The sequence below is a fragment of the Mesoplodon mirus genome (assembly GCF_964341445.2).
Source record: "Mesoplodon mirus genome assembly, chromosome: 9".
Classification (NCBI taxonomy): Eukaryota; Metazoa; Chordata; class Mammalia; order Artiodactyla; family Ziphiidae; genus Mesoplodon; species Mesoplodon mirus.
The window spans coordinates 80,583,357-80,605,856 of NC_138985.1; the positions used below are offsets into that span (position 1 = coordinate 80,583,357).

Genomic DNA, 22,500 nt, shown 5'->3' on the forward strand with positions numbered 1-22,500 from the left:
ATCCTGCAGCCAGCACAAAAAGTGAACACTTGAAGGTGGGGGTAGGGTGCTCATGGGATGGTAACAAACAGTCCCTTGTCAGTGAACGGCCTTTTGAATCTAGGTATAACGGTATAAATCAACAGCATCCTCCCAACGTTTTCCATAAGAGTTATCACAAGACTGTTTGGGTTGATTCTCTTTGTATCAGAAAATTGTTTTCCAGGCTGGAAATGCTTTCTAGAGGGAGACACTTGTTTTTATACAATACTGTAACCTTTACTAGAGCACAAAAGGCTATTTGAAAATAAAGCTTGTGTTACAGACACTGGTATTCCCGAACTTAAGTACCTTTTTGTGATGAATTTATGAAAAGATTTTAATAAGGAATAGTGATTTTGTTTCACACCTACTCTTTATTTTCCTGGCCAAACTTTATTATTTGGACACTCCCTGCTTTTTCTTCAACCACATCAGCTATCTATCTATTCAGGGCTGTTGAGATGATCAAGAAACGGTAGTGTGAGAAAATTACTGTCTGGGAAGTTTGGAATTGATATGTGTTTTTGTTTGTTTGTTTTCCTAGAGAACAAAACTGCCAAATTTAAGTCAGAAATATAATAGAAGACATTTTGGGCTGAATAAATTAACTCCGTGTAGCATTTACCTGCTCCCCCAAACCACTACTACCTTCTCTGAAGACATGACTTTAATGTATTTTATCTGCTCTTAGCGCTTCACTTTTGATTTCTGTAGTCAAGGATGTGCTAATTTCTGCATTCAAGAAAGAGTTAATCCATTATGTTGTCACTTAATTAACTATGGTAATTTGTTATGTTAATTCATGGTGTTCTAGAAATTAACCATTAATTATTTCCTGATTGCATCGCATTGGTAATTGTGTTGTATATTTACATTTTTAAAATTTTATATGAATGCTGTTCCTCTTGGAAGTAAAACCTCCGCGTAGCTAGAAACAGGTTTAGGGATCCTCAAGGTCATGCGCCACTTTGCCTGCACACCATAGTCTAAAGTTTCATTACTTAGATTCCTGGACCAAATTGATATATATATACTATGTAGAGAATTACATATTTGGACTCTGTCACCTGGTCTGTGGTCTAACATACATGCATTCTGGACTAATAGTGTGAGGCAACAAGCCAGAACGTATCTTTTTACCTGAGATTATTGAGAGCCACATCCTTTACATTTGGACTTATAAATAACCTTTATATATATTTTTTCTTCCAGAAGCCCAACCTTAGTAAAAAATATACCTACCAGTTTAGGCTATGGAGCAGCTCTGAATGCCAGCTTACAGGTAATATCATTAAAGGTGCCTTCCCATTATCGTCGGATCTGAATGTTTTGGCTTTTTTTTTTGGCCTGGCTTTGTATTTAGGTGAGATTGTGATTATTCTTAATAGTTGGTTTATCATCCAAGTAAGTTGTAGTACCTAGTACTGTAGAAAGCACTGGTTCTAATTCAAGCTACTTTTGATGTGAAGAAGCAAGAAGGACACCCTGTGGCAAAATCTGGAACACTCGGTTTTCCTGCAAAGGCTAGATTGATAGAAGCTTTTGCAAATGCATGTGGCTGTGCATTAATATTTATCCAGGCTGTCATAAATGATTTCACATCATAGTGTTGGGGAACATGGTGCTTGTGGCAAAAACTTTAAAGTTTAATTATAATATATAATTTTTATGCAGAGGAGGCAAATGTCAGGACTTCTTTATTTTGAGTTAAGTTCTGGTCATTTTTTAAACAGCAGAGCAACTGCTTATATTATCTTGGGGTATTTTGCTATACGTGAGGATACACTATCTCATTATGTGGAATGCTGAAACATGAGTGAGAAAGTTTGCTTGGAGAACTATTGTTTCTAGTTGAACATCACACTTAATTTCCTTGGTATTGTTGCCACAAGTTGCCAGTTAGGAACGTTTGTCTTTCCCATACATTTTATTGAAATGCTTCTAAAATACCTGTATCAGAATTGAAACCCGTTAGAAGAAGATAGATGTTTTAAAAAGTATTTGAAAGGGCATTTCCAAAGTTGTCTTACACCCTCTTCATTTCACTAGGCTGCCTTGGCAGAGAGCAGTTTACCTTTGCTAAGTAACCCTGGACTGATCAATAACACCTCCAGCGGCCTGCTGCAGGCTGTCCACGAAGACCTCAATGGTTCCCTGGATCACATCGACAGCAATGGGAACAGCAGCCCGGGCTGCTCACCTCAGCCGCACATGTAAGTGGGGCTAACAGACTCCAAAAGGGGAAGAACCGATATTCCTATGCTTCTAGTATTTACTAGTCTTCTGAAGTTTTGAATGGTGGATAAGTAAAAAATACAAGTTTAAATGGAGTTAAACTGCACCGTGTTTGTGATACGAAAAAGTGTATCAGAACTGCTTTATATCCTTTTAGATTCTCTCCAGTGTCCTATAATGATTGTGCTAGCAGTCCTCTACAAATTCTTAGTACTACATTACTACTACATTCTCTTGGGAGTATAGCGGTGTCTAAGATGAGTCTCCCTCTTATGGATCATTATCACAGTTTGGTTTGTATGGTCCAATAAGAATATTCATGATGGAACAAGTTGTCATAATTTTTACTACTATACAGGTCTCTAAGCCATTTATGAACTGTAGTCAAGATATTTCCCGTTTTTATAAACCGTAAAATGCAAAGTTTAACTGTTAGACACAGTTTACATAGAAGCTGGTAAAGTGTAACTTTTTGCCTGTCTTATAAATCAGTGTAATTACATATTCAACTTTAATTACCGGTGCATCTGTATTGGCAAGGTTTATATGTTATATTTTATGCAAGACTACGATTCCTATTAATATTTAGCAGCTAACTATATCATTAATTACTCTAAAATCTTTCCCCTACCATCTTTTTAATGGAGCTGAGAGAGTAGATGTATTAAAAATTGATGTATTGTAGATTTCAGAAATGTGTATGACACTTGAAAAAATGCCTGGCCTATTCAATAGGCCAAGCATATCAGTTTCTTGTTTACTAAAAAGTATGGGGCCTCCCTGGTGGCGCAGTTGTTGAGAGTCCACCTGCTGATGCAGAGGACGCGGGTTTGTGCCCCGGTCCGGGAAGATCCCACATGCCGTGGAGCGGCTGGGCCCGCGAGCCATGGCCGCTGAGCCTGTGCATCCGGAGCCTGTGCTCCGCAACGGGAGAGGCCACAACAGTGAGAGGCCCGCATACCGCAAAAAAAAAAAAAAAAAAAAAAAAAAAGTATGGACCCTGCTAGAACTTAGAGCTCAGGAGGAAAAGTTAGAATCTGAATCCTGAACAATCCATTCAGTTGTTAGAATGAGTTTTAACTTAATGTCCATACTTCTGAGAGTTAAACATCACATACTTCTAATTTCAGGTTATTGAGGTAAGAATAGTACTTCCTCTCATTCTTACATTTTCCTCCCCTATTTTTGTACTAAGTATCTAGTCAGAGGCCTGAAAGCGAAATATGGTCTTTCTAGCAGCTTATTTCCATTTGACCTTTCACCGGATATAATTTTTGTTGATTTTTGAGACATCTCATTCTATTTGACATATTAATGTCTTTAAGACCACGTGCCCAATTGCTTTATAGCACTTGTACTCTATCACCTTTGTGAAAAACACACGGTGAACATTAATATATTTTATCAGGTTCCAAACCATTACTTTTTCAAAATGGAAAAATTTGCCTTTTGGAAGTGTCTTTAGATGTGTTAAATAATACAAAAGAAGTGATAAAACTGGAAGTAGAGAGAACATATGGATATATGCTCCTAAGAATAGCGGTGCTCTCACACAAGGCAAGTGAGCAATCCAACAAAAGTTTTTATATCCCTGCTTTATCCTCTCAGCCATGCAGTAGGTAGCTTGAGGCCTTTTACTTTCAGCCATTCTCCTGAGTATGCGGACGCTCGGTCCCTGTATCAAATGCTAAAACAATAAAACTTTAAAGAGCAAACAAGAGTTAGATGCTGTTTTCCCCCTTTAAAAAAGACCAATCTCAGAGAAATGAAAGTATTCGTAATAAAAGTGTTTCAGCTATTAATGCAACTCCTTGCACTCCTATATGATATATAGGGGTTGTTACGAACGATATATAGAGGGTATGTAGGAAGGTGGTTTTTAAAACATATGTGTCCAGTGATAAGGATATTAAAATAAAAAATGGATGAGTCAATACGATAGTTCATTAAACATTGTGTTTTGGAACCCGAAATAATAATTGGGCTAAATTACAGCATTATTAGATTACTAGTATTTTTTGTTTGGCAATTGCTATTTTCGATTTTTTCATTTTGTTATTTAGTTACACTTTAATTATAAAATACCTCAGAAAAAATAGTGTGTGTAAAACAATATATAAAAATTGTATATTTAATGCCTGATGTAATGCCACTATGGGCTTAGAAAACTAAGATGTTCTTAGTCAATATATCGTACATTTTATGCTTATATGAATTAGTGCATGTGAAAAATATTTATGTGTTTTTTCCATAGAGAGATAAAAGGAAAGCTTCCCTACGCTTATTGGAAATAGGTTTCAGAAAAGACAAAAATTGGAGGAAGACCAAATCTTGCTTTTTCCTAAATTATATAAATTATAATCATGTTTAATTATCTTGCAGAATACTGAGTCAACATTCTCTCTTTGAATCTGTTTCTGCTGCTGTCATTAACATTTTGTATGTTGGATGTCAAATGTTATTGATGGAATGTCACTTCAGTATTCTATACCTTCATCTTTATAGAGTTTTAAGATGCTCGGACTTAAAAGGCATTTTATGTACATTATTAGACAAAGGAAAATATTATCTAATTCTCTCCATCAAAATTTGTCTGCATATGGACTTCCCTGGTGGCGCAGTGGTTGAGAGTCCGCCTGCCAATGCAGGGGACACGGGTTCGTGCCCCGGTCCGGGAAGGTCCCACGTGCCGCGGAGCGGCTGGGCCCATGAGCCATGGCCGCTGGGCCTGCGCGTCCAGAGCCTGTGCTCCACAACGGGAGAGGCCACAACAGTGAGAGGCCCGCGTACAGACAAAATAAATAAATAAATAAATAAATAATTTGTCTGCATATAATTGAATGCACTTCAAAGTACTTTTTGAAAATTAAGCAGAAGTGAAAGAATTTGTTTACATTTCAGTAGCATAGTCATGTTTCCTGAAATGAAATCATGGTACTGGTCCTTGTTGTCATTGGTTGGGGGAGGGGAGGGAGTAAGTTAAGCTGATGCAACTGTTAGCAAGAGGCAGAGGGGCCTAGTGGTATTAGTATATGAGCTCTGGTGACAGACTGTGGTGGTTCCAATCCCAGATTTAGCACTTAATAGCTGAGTACGATTTATTTGTTTCCTCAGTTTTCTCAGCTGAAAGTGAGGTAAGTCATGATTGTATTCAGAGTTACTGATTTATAATACCTCTTGTAATACCTCATTACTGCTGTAAAGGAGACCATAAACAATATAAAAATATTTTGCATTTTAATACATTTTTTGTAGGCTCTCCATAACTGTATGGTTACTTTCTTTGATAATCAGTCCCTTTGCTTTTCCTCCCACCTCCTCTTATAATTCATGAAGTAAGCAGATCCATAAGAAGTGAGAGAATGTGAGACAGGAATTTATGGTAGGGAGCACCTTACTCAGACTCAATGAGATAAGGGATTTTTGAGATAAGAAGATGTTATGTGAGGTTGGAGGCAACGAGCAATCCAAATAGAATAATATCAACCCAGAACAGGAGCTCACGATATGTGCCTGGAGAACATTGCATATGAGGTTTGACAGGAATGTAGAATATATGAAAGGAGACCAGACTGTTGAATGCTTTAAATGTCAAGCTATGGTGTTTGTTTTGATTAGTATGGAACTTACTAATGTTATAAGCTTGGGTTTCACATGACCAGAGATGTGCTTTAGGAAGAGTAATGTGAACATGTACTGAATGAAGCATGCCTGAATGAAACTCAAGTGAGGTAGGATATTCTGGAGTTGGGAGAGACTGGAAACAGAAGATGAGTCCTTGCAGGATGTAGTATCTGACTTAAGTACAAGACAGCGAGTGGACAGCAAGGAATCCATACAAAAAATGCTGTGAAGAGAAATGCAGAACAAGACAATGGATTGAATGCTGGGGACAAAGAGGAAAATTAGGAAAAATCATAGCAACTGTAAAAGCCTGTGAAGAGAAATAGAGGGCACAAGAGGACGGGCTCAAGGGGGAAAACGGTGATGAATTCAGTATTATCCTACTTGCTGAATCCAAGAACGTAAATGTCCTTAGATTCAGGAAACAACAAAACTGAAACTGTGTCTTCATTTAGTCATTTTATTCAATTCCAGAATAGTAAAATAAAGAAGTATTCCAGAGGTTGATAGAAAAGATGTTTTGAAGCTTTGGAAGAGTAGAATAACTATGGTTTAGTGCTTCTTATAAATTATTTTTAGAGAACAAGAGAGGCCAAATTATCATCCATATTCTTCATTTTGACACTCCATATGTAACACTTCCCCGCACTGTGGCTTTCACTCTTAGAGTGCCCTGAATGAAGGCTTTTGCCAAACTAGTGCATTTATTTTGCCTTAACTCTTTGCCTTTCTTCCCTTTTCCTTTTCATTCTCCTCTCTTACCTAAATTCTACCTTTCCTTAAGGGCCTCATCCTGTTTTTCCAGGAGGCTTTCCCAAGAAATTTTGCAGTCAGGACCTACACTCTGCTCCACATTTCTGAAGAGCTGGCTGCTTATATCATTATCTGGAACTAACGCAGTGTGTGTGTGTGTGTATGTGTGTGTGTGTTTGTGTTGTCACACACATGTGCGCTTGCACGTGTGCATGCTCATTTTGCAGTTATCTCTGGCTTAATGGCGGGTCGCTTAAGGACAAAGACTATGTTCTAGACATATTATAGTATTTGAAACTCCAAACACATTATACCATACAAAGTAAGCACTCAATAACCATATGATAGTGATTATGAAGAATCAAATGGGAGGTGACAGTTAATGAGAAATGGTTTGACTTCATGAGGTAATCTCTCCAAAAGTACAATCCAGGATTCTCTTAGAACTCTGAAGAAGGGAGAAGAGATTTTTAGGAAGAAGAGATAATGAAATAGAATGCTAGCTAAGAGATCTTTCTAAATATTGGCAGAGTGTGTTTGTGAACTTTTATTTTCAATTTTAATTATTTAGTTAATATGTATTTTCTAATTGTCCAAAGTTATGTCAATAGCAAGCGACAGGCCTTCACTGCATTCGTGATTATCCTCCCAGAACTTGTTAAATTTTATTTATCTTGTTGAAGGTGAAATGAAAAAAAAAATATTGTGATTAATACAGTATTAATCAGATGTATGTTCAAGAGGATTTTAGCAGAAAGTAGGACAGGTTAAAATCAGGTGGAATAATACAGATTTTACCTAATAATTTTTTGAAATTGTTTTGACTCTTTTCGATCAAGTAGATTTCTAAAATTTATTTTCTGCTGCTGTTATAAGAGATCTAGACCCATCACGGTCTGAACAAATGTAAAGAATACTTCCTGTAAGAGTCTAAGTATCATTACAATTTATAATACTCTTCCCTTCTTCACCTCAGTGCCAATATTCCCTGATTACCTGACTTTTCGGAGTTTTATAGATTATGTAGATTCCTATTTTATACTGGTGTTTGCCTCTTATAAAAACTACCTGAAGAGTTAGGATTGATGCTATGTTCAGGTGGAAATAATTTGAACTTACTTTCTTCTCCCATGTGTTAGACTTAAGTGAATGAAAAGAGAAGAAAACATTTGGAGAAGACCTGGAAGGTGAACTCACACTGGTAGAATCAGTCCATTTCCTGTCTCCTTCCAAACCTGAGGCAAAAAGAGAAATTTAATGATGTACCCACCATATTTAGTTCAAATCAGTTGTTTCTTTTTTATTAAGCAGTTGTTTCTCCTCACTCTCAGTAAGTTGGCTCAGGTTTGCCTTTTCTTTCTCTTATGAAAATGTTAAATGAGGTTCCCATTTTTATATTTTCAAATTTTGTTTCTAGAGATCAAAACGAATGTTCTTCCTGAGTGGGTTTTGTATGGAGGGCTCCACGCACAAAGCCTTCCATTGTCATGCCGTTCGTTCCCCTTTCTGATTATTAGAGTCTCCTACTGTTGAGTTTTCAGATCATTTCTTACGTGTCATTCCTGAATCCTCTTAGCCTCTGTGCCATTTCAAAGTTCTACTTGCTAATATTCTATATTAGTTGCAAGTGATTATTTTTTCTGCCTCTTATTAAAGCAAATGTTTGAAGTTTGCAAGTTAATGAACTTCTATATAGAATCAGAATGTTAATATGACTCATGTAAGGCTAGAAAATATATTTGTTGTGTTCTTCGAAGCCAAAACTTTAGGGTAAGGAAATCAAGGTCTGTGGCATCGCACAAAAGGAGTAGTGTAAAGTTATTCCAGGACTGCAATTGAGATCACATTAATCTTTTTTATTAACATGTTGAATGCACATTCTACACATGTTAAATGCACATTCTACATGCCCCAGAACTTTCTATGCATTGCATGTCCCAGTCAGTCATCTTTACAACATCCTCTGCTTCTTGAGAACCTCAGTTCGTTATATCACTCCAATGATAAACTTCAGCCTCTCCTAGCAATAATACTTTGCAACCAAAGACAGCTAAAAGGGACTGCTAGATGCCTGTTTTGTGCAACAGTATTGAAAATCTAATATAAATTGTGAAGTGTCATGAAACATAATGAAAATGTTCAAGTATATAATATTACCTTTCTTCCTTCCATTCTCTGTGGCTGCCTTAAAATTTAAATTGCTGTTTGTAGGCACATGTAGAATTTGCAGACCCTACACCTTTGGTTGGTGATATTTTATATAAAATCCCTACAGATCTTAGATCTTTCTGTGGACAAAAGCATTTGAAATTGGAGTGGCTCTGTATATCAGAGGAAAGTAGTTGAAAGTGACTGACAACTTGAACAAGTGGAATGCTCATTGTTTTCATGCCTGTTAAGCCTTCACTATTTTTTGCTGATATTTTGGATCATTAAGTTGCATTAAGGAGAGATCTAAACATAAAAGCATATTTTTGCTTTACATGTCTTCACAGATTTTTTAATTCACAATTTTTCATTTATCTTTAATTTTTTTTTCCCTAACATTTCTGGGCCTCATAATTTTCATTCTGATTTAATTCTATTTTTATTTAACCTCCAAACTTTTTTATTAACTTTGCTAGTTAGCTTTGAGATCTCTTTCCAAAGTGATGGTACAGAACTTATGACTATGCCAGCTCTTTATTATCTCATCTTTTTTTTTAAGTGCTACAAGTATGGCTCAGTAGCCGCTGTTCTTTTTTACATTATTCCAGTCCCCGTATGTGGCACTTACAGCTCATTCTAGTGCCTCCTAATAAAAAAGATCCTCCCAGAGATACAGTGCCTTCAGCTAAAAAGTGCTGTATCCCCACCGTGCCAATAGTGGAAATTTGTGGGTTCCTGTAGGGTTTTAAAGGATTTTTATAGAACTATACAGATGGTATTTAAGTTTTGTGTTATGAATGCCCGCAATTTAGGCAAAGGGTGTCAGAAAACTTTTAGGTGACAGTATTGTAGCCTACTGCTTCTGTTTCATATCTAAAGAAGATACTTTGTTAGAAGGTACATCTTCCTTTGCACTAACACTTTTTGAGCCTTAGAAATGTTCTTTCACTGAGGGTCAAAAAGTAATTGACTGAATTGTTTAAAAATGAATATTGTTATTCAGTATTTTTTCCTTCTAGTACCAGGAGAAAATACCATAGTACCATGTATACCCATATGGTATTTTAACTTCAGCTTTTGACATAGGGCTTAGAGGAGTGGATGTCTATTTGGCGATATGGGTATTTTATGACTAAAGATATTTATTATGTAAAGTTGACGATCACTTCAGAATATTACTTAATGTGAAGATACTTTACATAAGAAATTTTATTTTAATATGTATTAAAATATGCATTTTGACTACTTTGGGAGAATTTTAAATTGACCTTTCAAATAAGTACAACAATGTATTTAAAAACTTTGACACCAGTAAACACAGTTTAAAACTTGATCTCAGGGTTCCTACATTCCATAAATAATTTCTATCATTAGGATAGAATTAAACAATTTATATAAGCAACAGATGACCAAGTAATTTCACATAACTAGTGGAAACTGACATTCTTCAGTTTGCTCAACATTATCTTAATCTTTGAGCACTGAAAATGGTAGAACATCAGCAAGACATTTAAAAGGCAGGAGCAGAAGTAATCATTGGTCACATAATGTTATCTAACTCTTGATAAATTTACCATTTGCAACACTAAATCTCAGGTCCCTTTTGTTAATTAGCAGGTCAGAGAAAGACATAATCCACTAGATTTAGAATAAAAGATATTGTTTTTACTCCTTATTCCATTCTCGTGCTAAGAACTAACAGAGCATAGCTAAGCACAGTTCAGGAGGAAACTGAACATTGAGTCAGTCCTACGATTTAATTTGAACAAAGGAATAGCTCCAGCAGAGCAGCCAGTCCCAGAGATTAGGTAGACCTAATGACACGAACCATATGTAATCCTGGTGAAGAGCCATCTCTGTCAAGATATCCAAGAAACAGCTTCACCAGGAGCGAGCAGTGAATGGGCAGCATCCCATCAGGGCAGCTTGGCAAAGGAAATAGACAACAGTCCAGAAAAGATGGGTGAGCCATGTCAGCGAGGGCTGCCCAGAGCCATATTATAGCCCAACGATAGGACTTTGAGGTCCTGATCTTCAAGGAATCAGAACCCTAATTATCAATGAGAAATAGAGAGAAACAGGAACATATACTTTGTGTACCATATGCCCATCCTGACATTTCTGACTGAAACTTGGTCCAAGGAACAAGGCAAAGACGATTTTTGGATGAATAGTTCAAAGGAGTTTTGGAGCAGCAGCAAAGCTGACTTAATGGCCAAATGTCAAGATGTAATTTAGATTTTCTTTTATTTCTCTGACCAATAGATTAGAAATATAAAAGTCCTTAGATCTATACCTGAATGTTTATTGAAAGCTACCATTTATGAGACACAAAATGGAATGGTACCAATTGTATCTCAATGGGCAACTATTTTGATTCTGAGATTGAGCACAGTATATTTGTACTCATCAATGATCAAAGTAATTACATTTATATTTTCATTTTATTACAGCTGTTCTGATCACATCTATTACTTTTATAAATCAAATGGTAAATCTTAAAGAATTTAATTGTGCTGTTTATAATCAGCACTACTATGATCAGCAAAACTATGTGAAATCATTTGGGAGTGAGCCTCCAAATCATGTAAAATCCAGTTTCTTTAAACAATGTTGTATAAATTTGAATAAATTATAATATAATGTTGAAGGTAAGGATAAGAAATCTTAGAGAAATTTCATATACATATATATGCATGCGATTTATAAAATTAGGTTTCATTAACCTTAATCCACCTTTTTGTTATATTTCTTAGAACTTCTGTTGACTTTAAATGGAACTTTGGAACTCTACCTTGGGGTCAGATCTTTTGGGATGTAGAATAGAATTATAAAATGCATTCTTAAGAATGGCAGTGTATAGCTTAGAAGAGAAAATGTTATTACAATTATCAGAATATAATATTCCTTTGCAATCAAACACTTAAATGGCTGTATTTTCTAGAAAGTAGAATATGGGAGTTACAAAATTTATTAAATATATTAGTATTAAAATTGTATTCTGACTTCAAGATGAAAAATTAAAATTTATTTGGCTGTTTGTCCTTAGCCACAGTGAAAAGGTATGAGAAACTTTGTAGGGCATTTTCTAATTACATTCTGAATAAAGCAAACTAAACAAGGTATATATGGCATGAGGAATCATTTGTTCACTCCAATTTTTCTATCTTTTAATGGTTGTACATTTCTGAGAGGAAGAATATTTTCCTTTTCATCCAGAAATAAGCAGAATTTTTATCTACTGAACTGGAATAATAGTTCTGGGTACTGTCCTAATGGCAACTATGTGCAAACTCATCCAAATCAAAACGAAGGTCAGTTCGTTCAACATAAGAATGTCTGTGGTAAATGTTAATTTACAAAAGAGAAAACAGTCTTGAAAAACAATAAAATTGGAAAAATATTGAATCATAGTAGTAAAAATCTGTTTTATAATTTCTTAATTGATAAAATAAGAGCTAATTTATCATTTCTAGTTGTTTTTAATTATATGACCTTATTCACTTCTGTAAACGAGAATTAAATATTTCTATAATGTGTGCTTAAATTTAGAATATAAAAATCTAGATTATAGTGAAAGAAATCAGTTATCATTTCAAAAGAATAAAATCATAAATAGGATTAATTAAATAATTTCTTAATGACTGTATAAATAACTTCAGTTGTTTAATTATTCACATTAGCCTAAGATCATTTCTCATTTTAGAAAGTACTTGCAAAATGTTTTCTTTTAAAAGTAAACTTTTCCATTTAAAACTTTAGTTTCATTTTTTAGATTATTTCTGTGATATGTTAAACTAAAATACTTCCTAAATAAAATATTACTCTAAAAGTTACAAATGTTTAATTTAAGAAATGTGAATTGTTTCTCATTTCAACCTGACTTTGTACAAATGGAGATACCTAAACTTGCAGTTTTTATAAATCTACCATTAAATTCCAAATATAATTATATCATTTCCTTGTACATATACTAGAAGGAAATGAGTAAAATTGAATTTCTACAATCTCCATTTTTCATATGCTTTCTAAATGAGCATCAATTATTTTACCAGTTTCCCTGTGAAACTTATTTGGAAAAAAAAAATGACTTTTTAAAAATGTTTTATTTGATGTGGTTATAGCTTCCAGGATAGCTACTCAAAAATAACAAACAGGGCCTCCCTGGTGGCGCAGTGGTTGAGAGTCCGCCTGCCGATGCAGGGGATACGGGTTCGTGCCCCGGTCTGGGAGGATCCCATATGCCGCGGAGCGGCTGGGCCCGTGAGCCATGGCCGCTGGGCCTGCGCATCCGGAGCCTGTGCTCTGCAACGGGAGAGGCCACAACAGTGAGAGGCCCGCATACCGCAAAAAGAAAAAAAAAAAAATAAATAACAAACAAAACCAAAAACTGAGCCTCATGAAACTAAATCTTCCATTTTAATAAAGGAGTCTGTGTTTGTATTTTGGAATCCATTTTACATCTCCAAAACAATGATACGTATGTGGTAAGCATGAAGGTTTTGCCATTGGCAAATTTGAACTGATTGAATAAAAATTTATTCAAACACATATGAAATTACAAAGTGCTAATCATACACTTTGATTTTTAAATGCTTATAGTAGTTATCATTATTCATTCAACGGCTTTGTGCCAAGTACTAAATAGACATTGTAGACAGTTAAAAGGAAGTCTCATCTTCTCTAAGTATTTCCTTTTAATTACAAAATTTTTGATGCTATTTTGTGAGTCAAAACCTATGCAAATCAATGGACAGCCTTAGCCTATAGTGATACTCAGTCTATTCTGATATTTTTTAATGTCATTAATCAACAGTTAAGATATAACAATATATGAGACAAAGAAGAATTTGTATGATTGTAAACATTTTCTTTTAGAGTTAATCAATGTATCCCATGTAGGTTAAAGGTATACAAACTAAATTAAGTAGAAGTATCAAGAAACTTAAAAGTCAAGAACTTTAATAAATTGGTATTGAGTAGGAAATAGATGCGTGGTTTAAGGTCTACACATATTTCAGTATGTTCAATATGTTTCTCAGTGTACTGTATATATAAATTCATTTTACCGGATAAAGATTGCTATATTGGGCCAAATAAAATTATTTTTCATAGTAAAACTGAAGCATGAAGGCCTTAATGCTATTTCTGATAGGTTTTTGACTGTTATCTGGGGAGTAACGTTTTTTATATTAATGATCCGCAGTTACTGATAGAAACATGTTATATCCTTCAGTTATGCTAGGACAATTATTCTTATAGGATTTTTAAGATGTATCATGTATCATATCTCATGTATCATGTTTATTACTCTTTTTCAATAAGTATATGCTATTTAATGTATTTAACTTTTTCTCAAACAACTAGGGTTATCTGAAGAAAGATATAAGGGGGTCTCCTAAAATGAGTAAACCACATAAAAACAATTTTACCTAGTCTTACCTTTAGCCTTGACTTGTAAATGTTTGATTAAATTAACTTTACATTGCCTGAAATTGCCCATATTGTAGAGATGAGCCATTAATTGTAAGTTTTTCTTCACAGCATTTGTTGACTTCTATCATAACATTTAAGACTTAAAATTTTTATCATTAGTATTAAAAAATATTGTATTTATGAAGGGCCCAATCAAATTTACATTGTGCCACTGAATTACTCATAAATGATGACGCTGTATAAGTCTAAGATATTGCTCCCAAATTCCTGTCCAGTTTCATCCTGCAGGTAATCCTCTCTAGGAAGATTGCCCATGCCAAGGCAAAAGAATGATCTATTCTCTTGATGATATCTAAATAAAGAAACACTATTGTGATTCTATAGTCTAACATCTATTGACTTAAACATGTTTTGAACATCTCAGTTTCAGAGAACTTTATTCATAGTACTTCCTTATTTTAAAGAAAAAATAGGAACAGTTTATAGGATCTTTTACTTAGTCTTAAGGAGAAAATGAAGACAATTTACATTTCTCTAGAGAATATACAGTGTGATCACAATCTAGAAAGGTAAAGTTTTCCATTATAATTTGACTCTGCTATAGGGTGTTGGCAACAATACATTTCTTCTGCCTTTCATTGATGCCTTGGGTACTTATAAATTTCACAACTAAAGGAGCAACACATTTCTTTAGGCAACAAATCAGTCTATTAATGTAGCTAGTCCTCTCTTTGTGTTTTTGGTATATACCATTATGAGGGTGGGCCGTAACACTGAGCAATTAAACTAGAGCATAAAAACCAACTGTTACTTTGCATTTCCTTCTGGTAGAGGCTTGGCAGGTTGAATGGAGCAGAGATGTTTCATTCAGTTAAGTTGAATAAACATTTCTTGAGCACCTATTATGTGCGACATAGTCTGTTGGAAACTGGCAGATGATCTGTTATCTAAAAAGAGGTAGAACTCTAATCGAGGGATGGATATGTACAAAGATAAGGAGACAGTCCAAGTAAAGGAAGGAAGAGAGTTATAACCAAATTGCAAATTAAGTGTACACATGCACATGGAGAATCATGAAAGTCTTCATGGAGGAGATAGCTTTGAGTTATGCTTAACATGAAATCAATTTTTAGGTTGAATTTTATGAAACTATTGATATTTGACTGGGTTCTTTTTTGCTTACAGAAATAGCAATCTTAAACTTTTCAACCAAACATTAAGCAGAGATGAGGAAAGAGAAGATAGATACAAAGGATTTGAGGGTATGAGCAAAGGTGACTAAGATATAAAGCATGAGTCTCATTCAGAGAATAGATCATTCTTTTGCCTTGGCATGGACAATCTGCCTAGAGAGGAATACCTGTAGAATGAGACTGGACAGGAATTTGGGAATCATAGCTTAGAGTTCATTAATCTCCAAGCTGATGATAGGGTAGGGGCATTGAAAATTCACCAATTATTTGGAGATCCTTAGCAAGACCCTCAAGGGTATATGTTACCTACTTTTAAAAAGACTTACCCTTTTCTTCTTTGCTACTCATCCCTGGATATACTGTATTTTTTCACTTGAAAAGGTGTCCACACTTTTTTTTATGCCATTTTCCCTCAATATTTGGTTTAAAATATATTTTTCTTTAAGATGACATAAGAACTCAGACTGAAAATTAAAAACAAAATTTCCAGAGATCAAGTATCAGCAGCCTTTATGAACATGGACATTGCTTCTGCTAGCAGCTTAATCACAATGAGGACTGTAGAGAAATTTGTTTCAAAATCTTCCCATCTTCTACTTTCTGATACCCAAGCATTCCAGGATCTGCTTGCCCTCTTCCTCGAGCGATTAAAATGACAAATATAAATTTCAATTTCATCAAAATTGAAAGAGTTATGAAGAGTCATCATCTATTTTAACTTTTAGAATTTTTGACAGAGATTTAGGCTCTTCTATCTTCTTGGTAGAGTATAAAAGGGAACTATTTCACATACATATAAATTTAAATGCAGTATATACAAAACTTTTTAGTCCACAACCAATAGCCTTAATTCTTCACTTCTCTCCACGTTTCTAATCTTACTACCTTATTCCTGGCCATCATGACCTTATTACACTGTTTTAGTAAACTAGCTAGTTACCTTACCTCCAGTGGCTTACGTTCCGTCTACGCTTTGCAAATTAATCCTCCTAAAACTCTTCTATCTTTTCACTGCCATGCTCAAAAACCATCAATAGCCCTTCAGCTGTCAGAGAATAAATTTTAAACTCCATAAATGCAACTCAAGGGCCCTTCACCATCTGACCTTGTTCTGCTTTCTAACATATTTCTTTATCACCAACCCTCCTTTCCCCATGGCCTCTACACACTCTCAGGGTTCCTACAACACATATAAAATTCTCTATTTTTCCCATTTCCACTCAGAATGTCCTTTTCCTCAACTCTGCGTAATGAACATCTTCATATATCTCAAAGCCTATGTGAAGTGATAACTTCCTCCGTCATAGATCATCGACTGAATGCATTACCAGAATTTCTCTCCCCTCTTTCATAACACTTTGTCTCTTATGGTATAGATCACATTCTGCTTGGCATCGAAGTACTTGTGTGTATGTCTTATTTCCTCTATTAGACTAAAAACTGTATGAGAACAGGAACCATTTTCTGTATCAGCCCCTAGACCAGTAGTTTGCAAATAATGTTTATTGAATTGATTTTTTCACTTCTAGCAAGAAGTAATGTTTATCCTTGTAGAAGTACTTCCATTTCAGCTACTGACTTTCAACTGTTCTGTCAGGAAGTATTAACAGACTTTATGTCTCTCCATCACTGAATACTTTCCCTGTAACTATCTAAAGAAGTTCCAAATAGCTTTCTAATTCTCCTGAGTGTAAATTACATCAAATTAGGAGGTTGGCTATTCCTTCTTCAAGCAAGAAATTTAAATCACTGCTTTTCTGTAGTAAATAGTAGGTAGTGGACTTGGAATAGTTGAATTGGAAATCTTGTGTTTCATGGACAGAACAGTTTTTAAACTGTTCACAATTAATTCCTGGATTCTCGTTTAAATGAATACTCATTGTCTACCAAATGGATAATTTCCTTTAAAATCAAAGATGAAGTTACTTTCAAATCCACTTAAAGGAATAGGACATATTTTATCAGGTTTAGAAGAACTACTAAAGTGACTGTCAAGGTAAATATGTCTACCTGCTGTCTCTGCCCTTCTGTGCCAGAAGTTTGTACTCTTCTGTGATAACCTAGATGCCTGGTATGTATTAGGTGCCCAGTAAACAAATGAAGTGCTGGGGAGATTATCCAATCCAGACTTCATAGACTCCTGCCTTAAGATACGTTACAAATAAGTCTATTTATTATCCTTTATTCAAGATCTCACAAATGAGACAATAAGAAATCAATTATTCCACTATTTTTTTCTTTTTGTTCATAAATTAAGAAGAAAAAAAAACCCTAAGTCCTCAGTTTCAATAGTTTCATTCTATTTGCTCAAAGTAGCTTCTACTTTACTTATTATTAAGGGCTCTATTAAAGGACTGCAGCTTAATCTGTAAGACACCTCAAATCGAAACTGAAAGGAGTCGTGCATAAATTTCAAATCAGGGAGGAAAAATGGCCTGATGAATATCCAAACCATCCACAATATATCTTCTTCAAACCCAGAAAGAGTTTTATCACCAGGATAGATAGTCAAGAATTTCTCTCGTCTGTCCATCTGAACTTGTTCTTCCTTTACTGTCTTTAATGAATTCCATTAGGAGTATAGATGCTTTGGGATTCTGCTTAGAGGCAAATAATCTCTCCCAGCTGTTAACCCCTCCAGTATCACTTAATTGCTATTCCTCTTAGGACACTTATGGCTGGCAATTGTGTACATATTTGAGTACATATTTCTCCCATACCAGACTGCAACTTCTTTGATAGATGTTTAAATGCCTCCACAGTGCCTTATATCTAGAGGGTACGCAATGAACACGTTAAATTAATCATTGGCAATAGGAGATAATGATAATGTTATTGGCTTTTCCTGTCAAAGTGAGATTGATGCTCTTTATGCCATTATGGACACAGGCGACTTGACTCAACCCACAGCATAAAAGAACTTTTGGCAGAAAATTTATTGTCTATCAGGCTTATATATATTGCCATGTCTCTTAAAATTTCCATATTTTAGTCAACTTTGAGTTCATCTATTTAAGGTTTCTCCAGCTGAATATATATTATCAGACTTCATAAACTTCAGTGTACATAGCACATGTGATGCAGGCCTGGACCACTCAATACGTGTATGTTAATGATTTCACTGACAAGTTATGGTGAGTCCTGGGATGGGATGGCTGAGGAGTGTAGGTGCCGGGGCTCCGCCTACCAAACATTTCAACAATGGTCTTTCTACTTTGAAGTTTACTTTCCTCTGTTGATCTAAAAATGGTCAGAGACAGGACCTGAGATTTTGGCTTAGTGCCGTAGCGTTCAGGAATGTGTTAGTAAATAATTCTTTGGAATAATTATAGTAATATGTTGTGTTATTTTGTCCCTTTTATACCTTAAATGTACTTTTAAGGAAGTGTAGCTAGTCATTACTTTAATAGCCCTAATGCCTGGCATTTGGTATGTGGGGCACTTATATCTTTGTTCTATGACTTTTCTGATATAGTAATAAAAGTCTTAATTTGTAGAAGGGCTAAAATGTTTTTAGAGCTAATTAAGTTCATACGTTGTTTAAAAAGCAATTCATGTACTTATACTATAACATCTTCCAAAAAAGGATTTAAGGTTGTAATTATGTCATGTATCTAACATTGATCACTTATGAGCCAGTCACTGTTCCAAGTGTTTTGCATACACAAAAAATCATTTACTCCTCATAACTACTATATAAAGTAGGTGCTTTATTATCTCTGCTTTATGAATAAAGAAACAGAGGTACAGAGACATTAAGTAACTTCCCCAAGGTCACACAGCTAGGAAGTAAAGGAGCCAGTGTTTAAATCCAAGCATTTTATCCTCAAAGCTCACTGAATTCTTAAACACTATAGTATTAACCACTTAACCACTGCTGCATGACTCAAGATTATAAATGAGGTACCTAAATTATTCAGGATTACTTTACGCTACACTTATAAGTTAATCAAAATACTAAATACATAAAAATTATTGTATAAATTATACCGTTAATTAAAAACCTTTATATGATTCAACTGGAGAAGAGGATACGTAAGGAGGAATCGGTGAGCGCTGCATAGACAGGGAGTTACTTTAAAGGGTTTCCTTTATTTTATTTGAATTGTCAAAGGAGTTTCTTTGGTGAAGGGGAGCATTTTTCCTGGGAGAAAATCTAATTATCCTATAATAGTGTATCACATGGTATCCTGAAGAATTTGGAAAAATGAACACTACAGAGGTAGCCCCTTTTTTCCCAGAGATAAATTAAATGACCCTCATATCCTATAATGGGAGGAAGAAGGGAAAGATACTGCTAATGGCTGCAGAAGAGACTAATTTCCGATTCATTCCACAACCCACCAAAGGCATGTGGTTTCCTTGGGTTTCATTTCCTTTGAATTGGCCTACAGGACATGTGAAAACATGGAGCTCTCTGAGATCCAAAAGTGAGAAACCTAATATAAATGGAGATAATCATGATAGAATTGTATTTTTATTGAAAAGGATTCCACCAATGTATAGGCATAGGTACTATAACTTTCAAGCATTTTATTCCCTGGGATACTTAAACTTCTCTTGCTACATTTTATTTCTTTTTTAGACATTGTATTGGTGGCAATCAGATATTTTTAAGAACTGAGCATTCATAATTATTGGCTCTGGTTTTAGTTCATTTTAGTAAATGAGCAGCCTAACACTGTAGCCTTAAGGGAAAATTTCATTTACATCTCTCTCAGGTCTGATACCTTGTTCACAAACTAATTCTGAGCGAAAGGATTCTAAGAACACTTAATTCCAGAGAGAAATTTTCTCTTTTATAGTTGATACAAATGAAACTCTTAATGCCTTGATGGCACATCGTTTTTTCAGTTAACACATATTTACTAGGTGCTTGCTATGGATACAGCTCTCTTGATCTGTGAAGTTCATAGTCTAGTGGGCAAGACACAGTACAGCCACCCCCAGAAAGGGTTCAGTACAGTACATGTGATGAAGGCAACCTGAGATAGCAAGAATAACCAGGTTCCAAGAAACATTCCAGAGGCCAGTTGTGTACTAGTCCTGGCTCTGCCTGTATTTGTCACAACTCTTGGAAAGTTACTCATTTTTTCATCTGTAAAACAGGAGCATTGGATAAAATTATGTTTGATACAGTGTTAGGATTCCAAGATTCTATCGTTTTGGGTAACAGAATGATCCAAAAAAAAAAAAATGCTTTGGAGGGTTGAAGTAGGAGGTCAGTGAAAGCCAGACAGGTCAAACAAACTCTTTAGAAGTAGATAAGTTATAACTTGGTCCTTATATGGTAGACAGGATGTGCATAGGTAGAATGCAGTGAGGAAGGGAATGCCAGGTTCTGTGCACACGTGGTGAGTTGAAGAGGAAAGCGCAGACTAAGTCAGCATGAAAAAATGACTTGGAGTAGGAATTGAACATGATATTTTAAGGGGGATGTTTTGAGTCGGGAGTAGAAGTTATTATTCAGAAGCACTGTTGTACACAGGGAGGTTGCAGCCTAACTGTGGAGAATGGCTGAAGGGTTTTGGCTCAATCCTGTCTCATTCCCCTGTGTCTCAGTTCAGATAGATTTTTGTACAAGGCAATGACATAATGAAATAAATTCCTTGTGTATTAAAATTCTCTGAGAAGGTAATGGAACATGCCTTTATAGTGATCCTTTAAAAAAAAGAATTCTATGTGTTTGTATTTTAGAAAGACATTCCATTTGTTATTCCTCTTTATCTGGAACTTGAGACTTTTCCACAGGTTCTTTATTCAAATAAAAATCCAACCCAGAAAAGTAAAACACGAATGAATCAGATACTCAGACCCTCAGCTCCAGCTGAGGGGACAGTGGAAGTGGAACAGGGGATTAGGAAAGAGAGTCAGACTAGGGAGACCTCCTAGGTCTTCTCAGAGCCTTGAGAACACTAAGACAAACCAACTACAAAATAAGTCAGATCTTTAGCTAAAATTATTAGATGCTCAGAATAATGTTAATTGACTTGAGGTTAATCCCATAGATATCTGTGTATGTCTTGCCAGCTATTCAATATCTGTTTAGAAATATTCATCTATTTAAGCTTGAAAGTTTTGAATATTCATAGGTCATTTATGAGAACTAGTTAAAAAAAGATGCTATTATATTAACCTTAGGAGTTTATTCTAATCATTTCCAGTACTTAAGAGTTTGACATTCAGTAAAATGTTCTGAATCCCAGCTTGAACCTGGAAAATCTAAAATTATAAATTCAACTTATAATGATTATTAAATCAAAACATCATTTTTTAATAAAAGTCATTAAATGAATTTGAACTTTCACAAGTAATCTTACTAGAAGATTTCATTTGTATATTTTATAGGGTACTTTGAGAATATAACATTAGATTTAATAAATGTTTAAAATTCTGGGTATGTCTGTGCGATACCGTAACAACTAGTTGGTTCATCAGTCATTTTACTCAAACTATTGGCTAGTTCAATGAAACATTTAATCAAAGTAGTTGTTGAGTTCAATTGCTAAATTTTTTTCAATCAAAATCATTGGTTTTGTTTTTAAAATGATCCTTATAAACCAGCTTTTATGATTTCAGGATTTTATTATCCTGAAATAATCTATGGGTACACGCACACACACACACACACACACACACACACACACACACACACCATGCTTACACATAGATCCCCCCCACCTCCATGGTACACACAGTTTCCTAGTTGCACATTTCTAATTTTCTAATTGACTCTGTAACTTTTTATTAGGACCAGTTTATTCATCATATAAAATAGTATCTCCAAATTAGTCATGTGCATATATCAGAAGTCCTACTTTTCTTGTTTGTAAGTTATTCTTTACTAAATATCATTAGATATTTTAAGGACTATAATATTAATTAATAAATTCTTATGCAGGACAACAAACAGTACCTTGGAGATTTAGAACTGCAGTGGTTTTCCTTACATCTACAGTACAGTGCTTTGGATTTAACACAACTTTCTATACACATAAAACGTAAGAACAATAACTTCAGTATCATTAAATATCAATGACAAACTCTCTTCTTGGCTTTTTATTTGTATTGGCTTCAATATAATTTCATG

The 22,500-nt window shown here is 34.9% G+C and overlaps 1 protein-coding gene across 8 annotated transcripts in view; it reads left to right on the top strand.

The window, feature by feature from the left end:
* Nucleotides 1–22,500, top strand: part of FOXP2 (forkhead box P2) — a 533,480-nt gene that overhangs the window by 502,697 nt on the left and 8,283 nt on the right. For all 8 annotated transcript variants that reach the window (XM_082632343.1, XM_082632342.1, XM_082632346.1 and 5 more), the window contains 2 exons: nt 1,234–1,303; nt 2,071–2,234. In XM_082632343.1, coding sequence (XP_082488469.1) covers nt 1,234–1,303; nt 2,071–2,234 — 234 coding nt within the window. The remainder of the gene's footprint in view (nt 1–1,233; nt 1,304–2,070; nt 2,235–22,500) is intronic.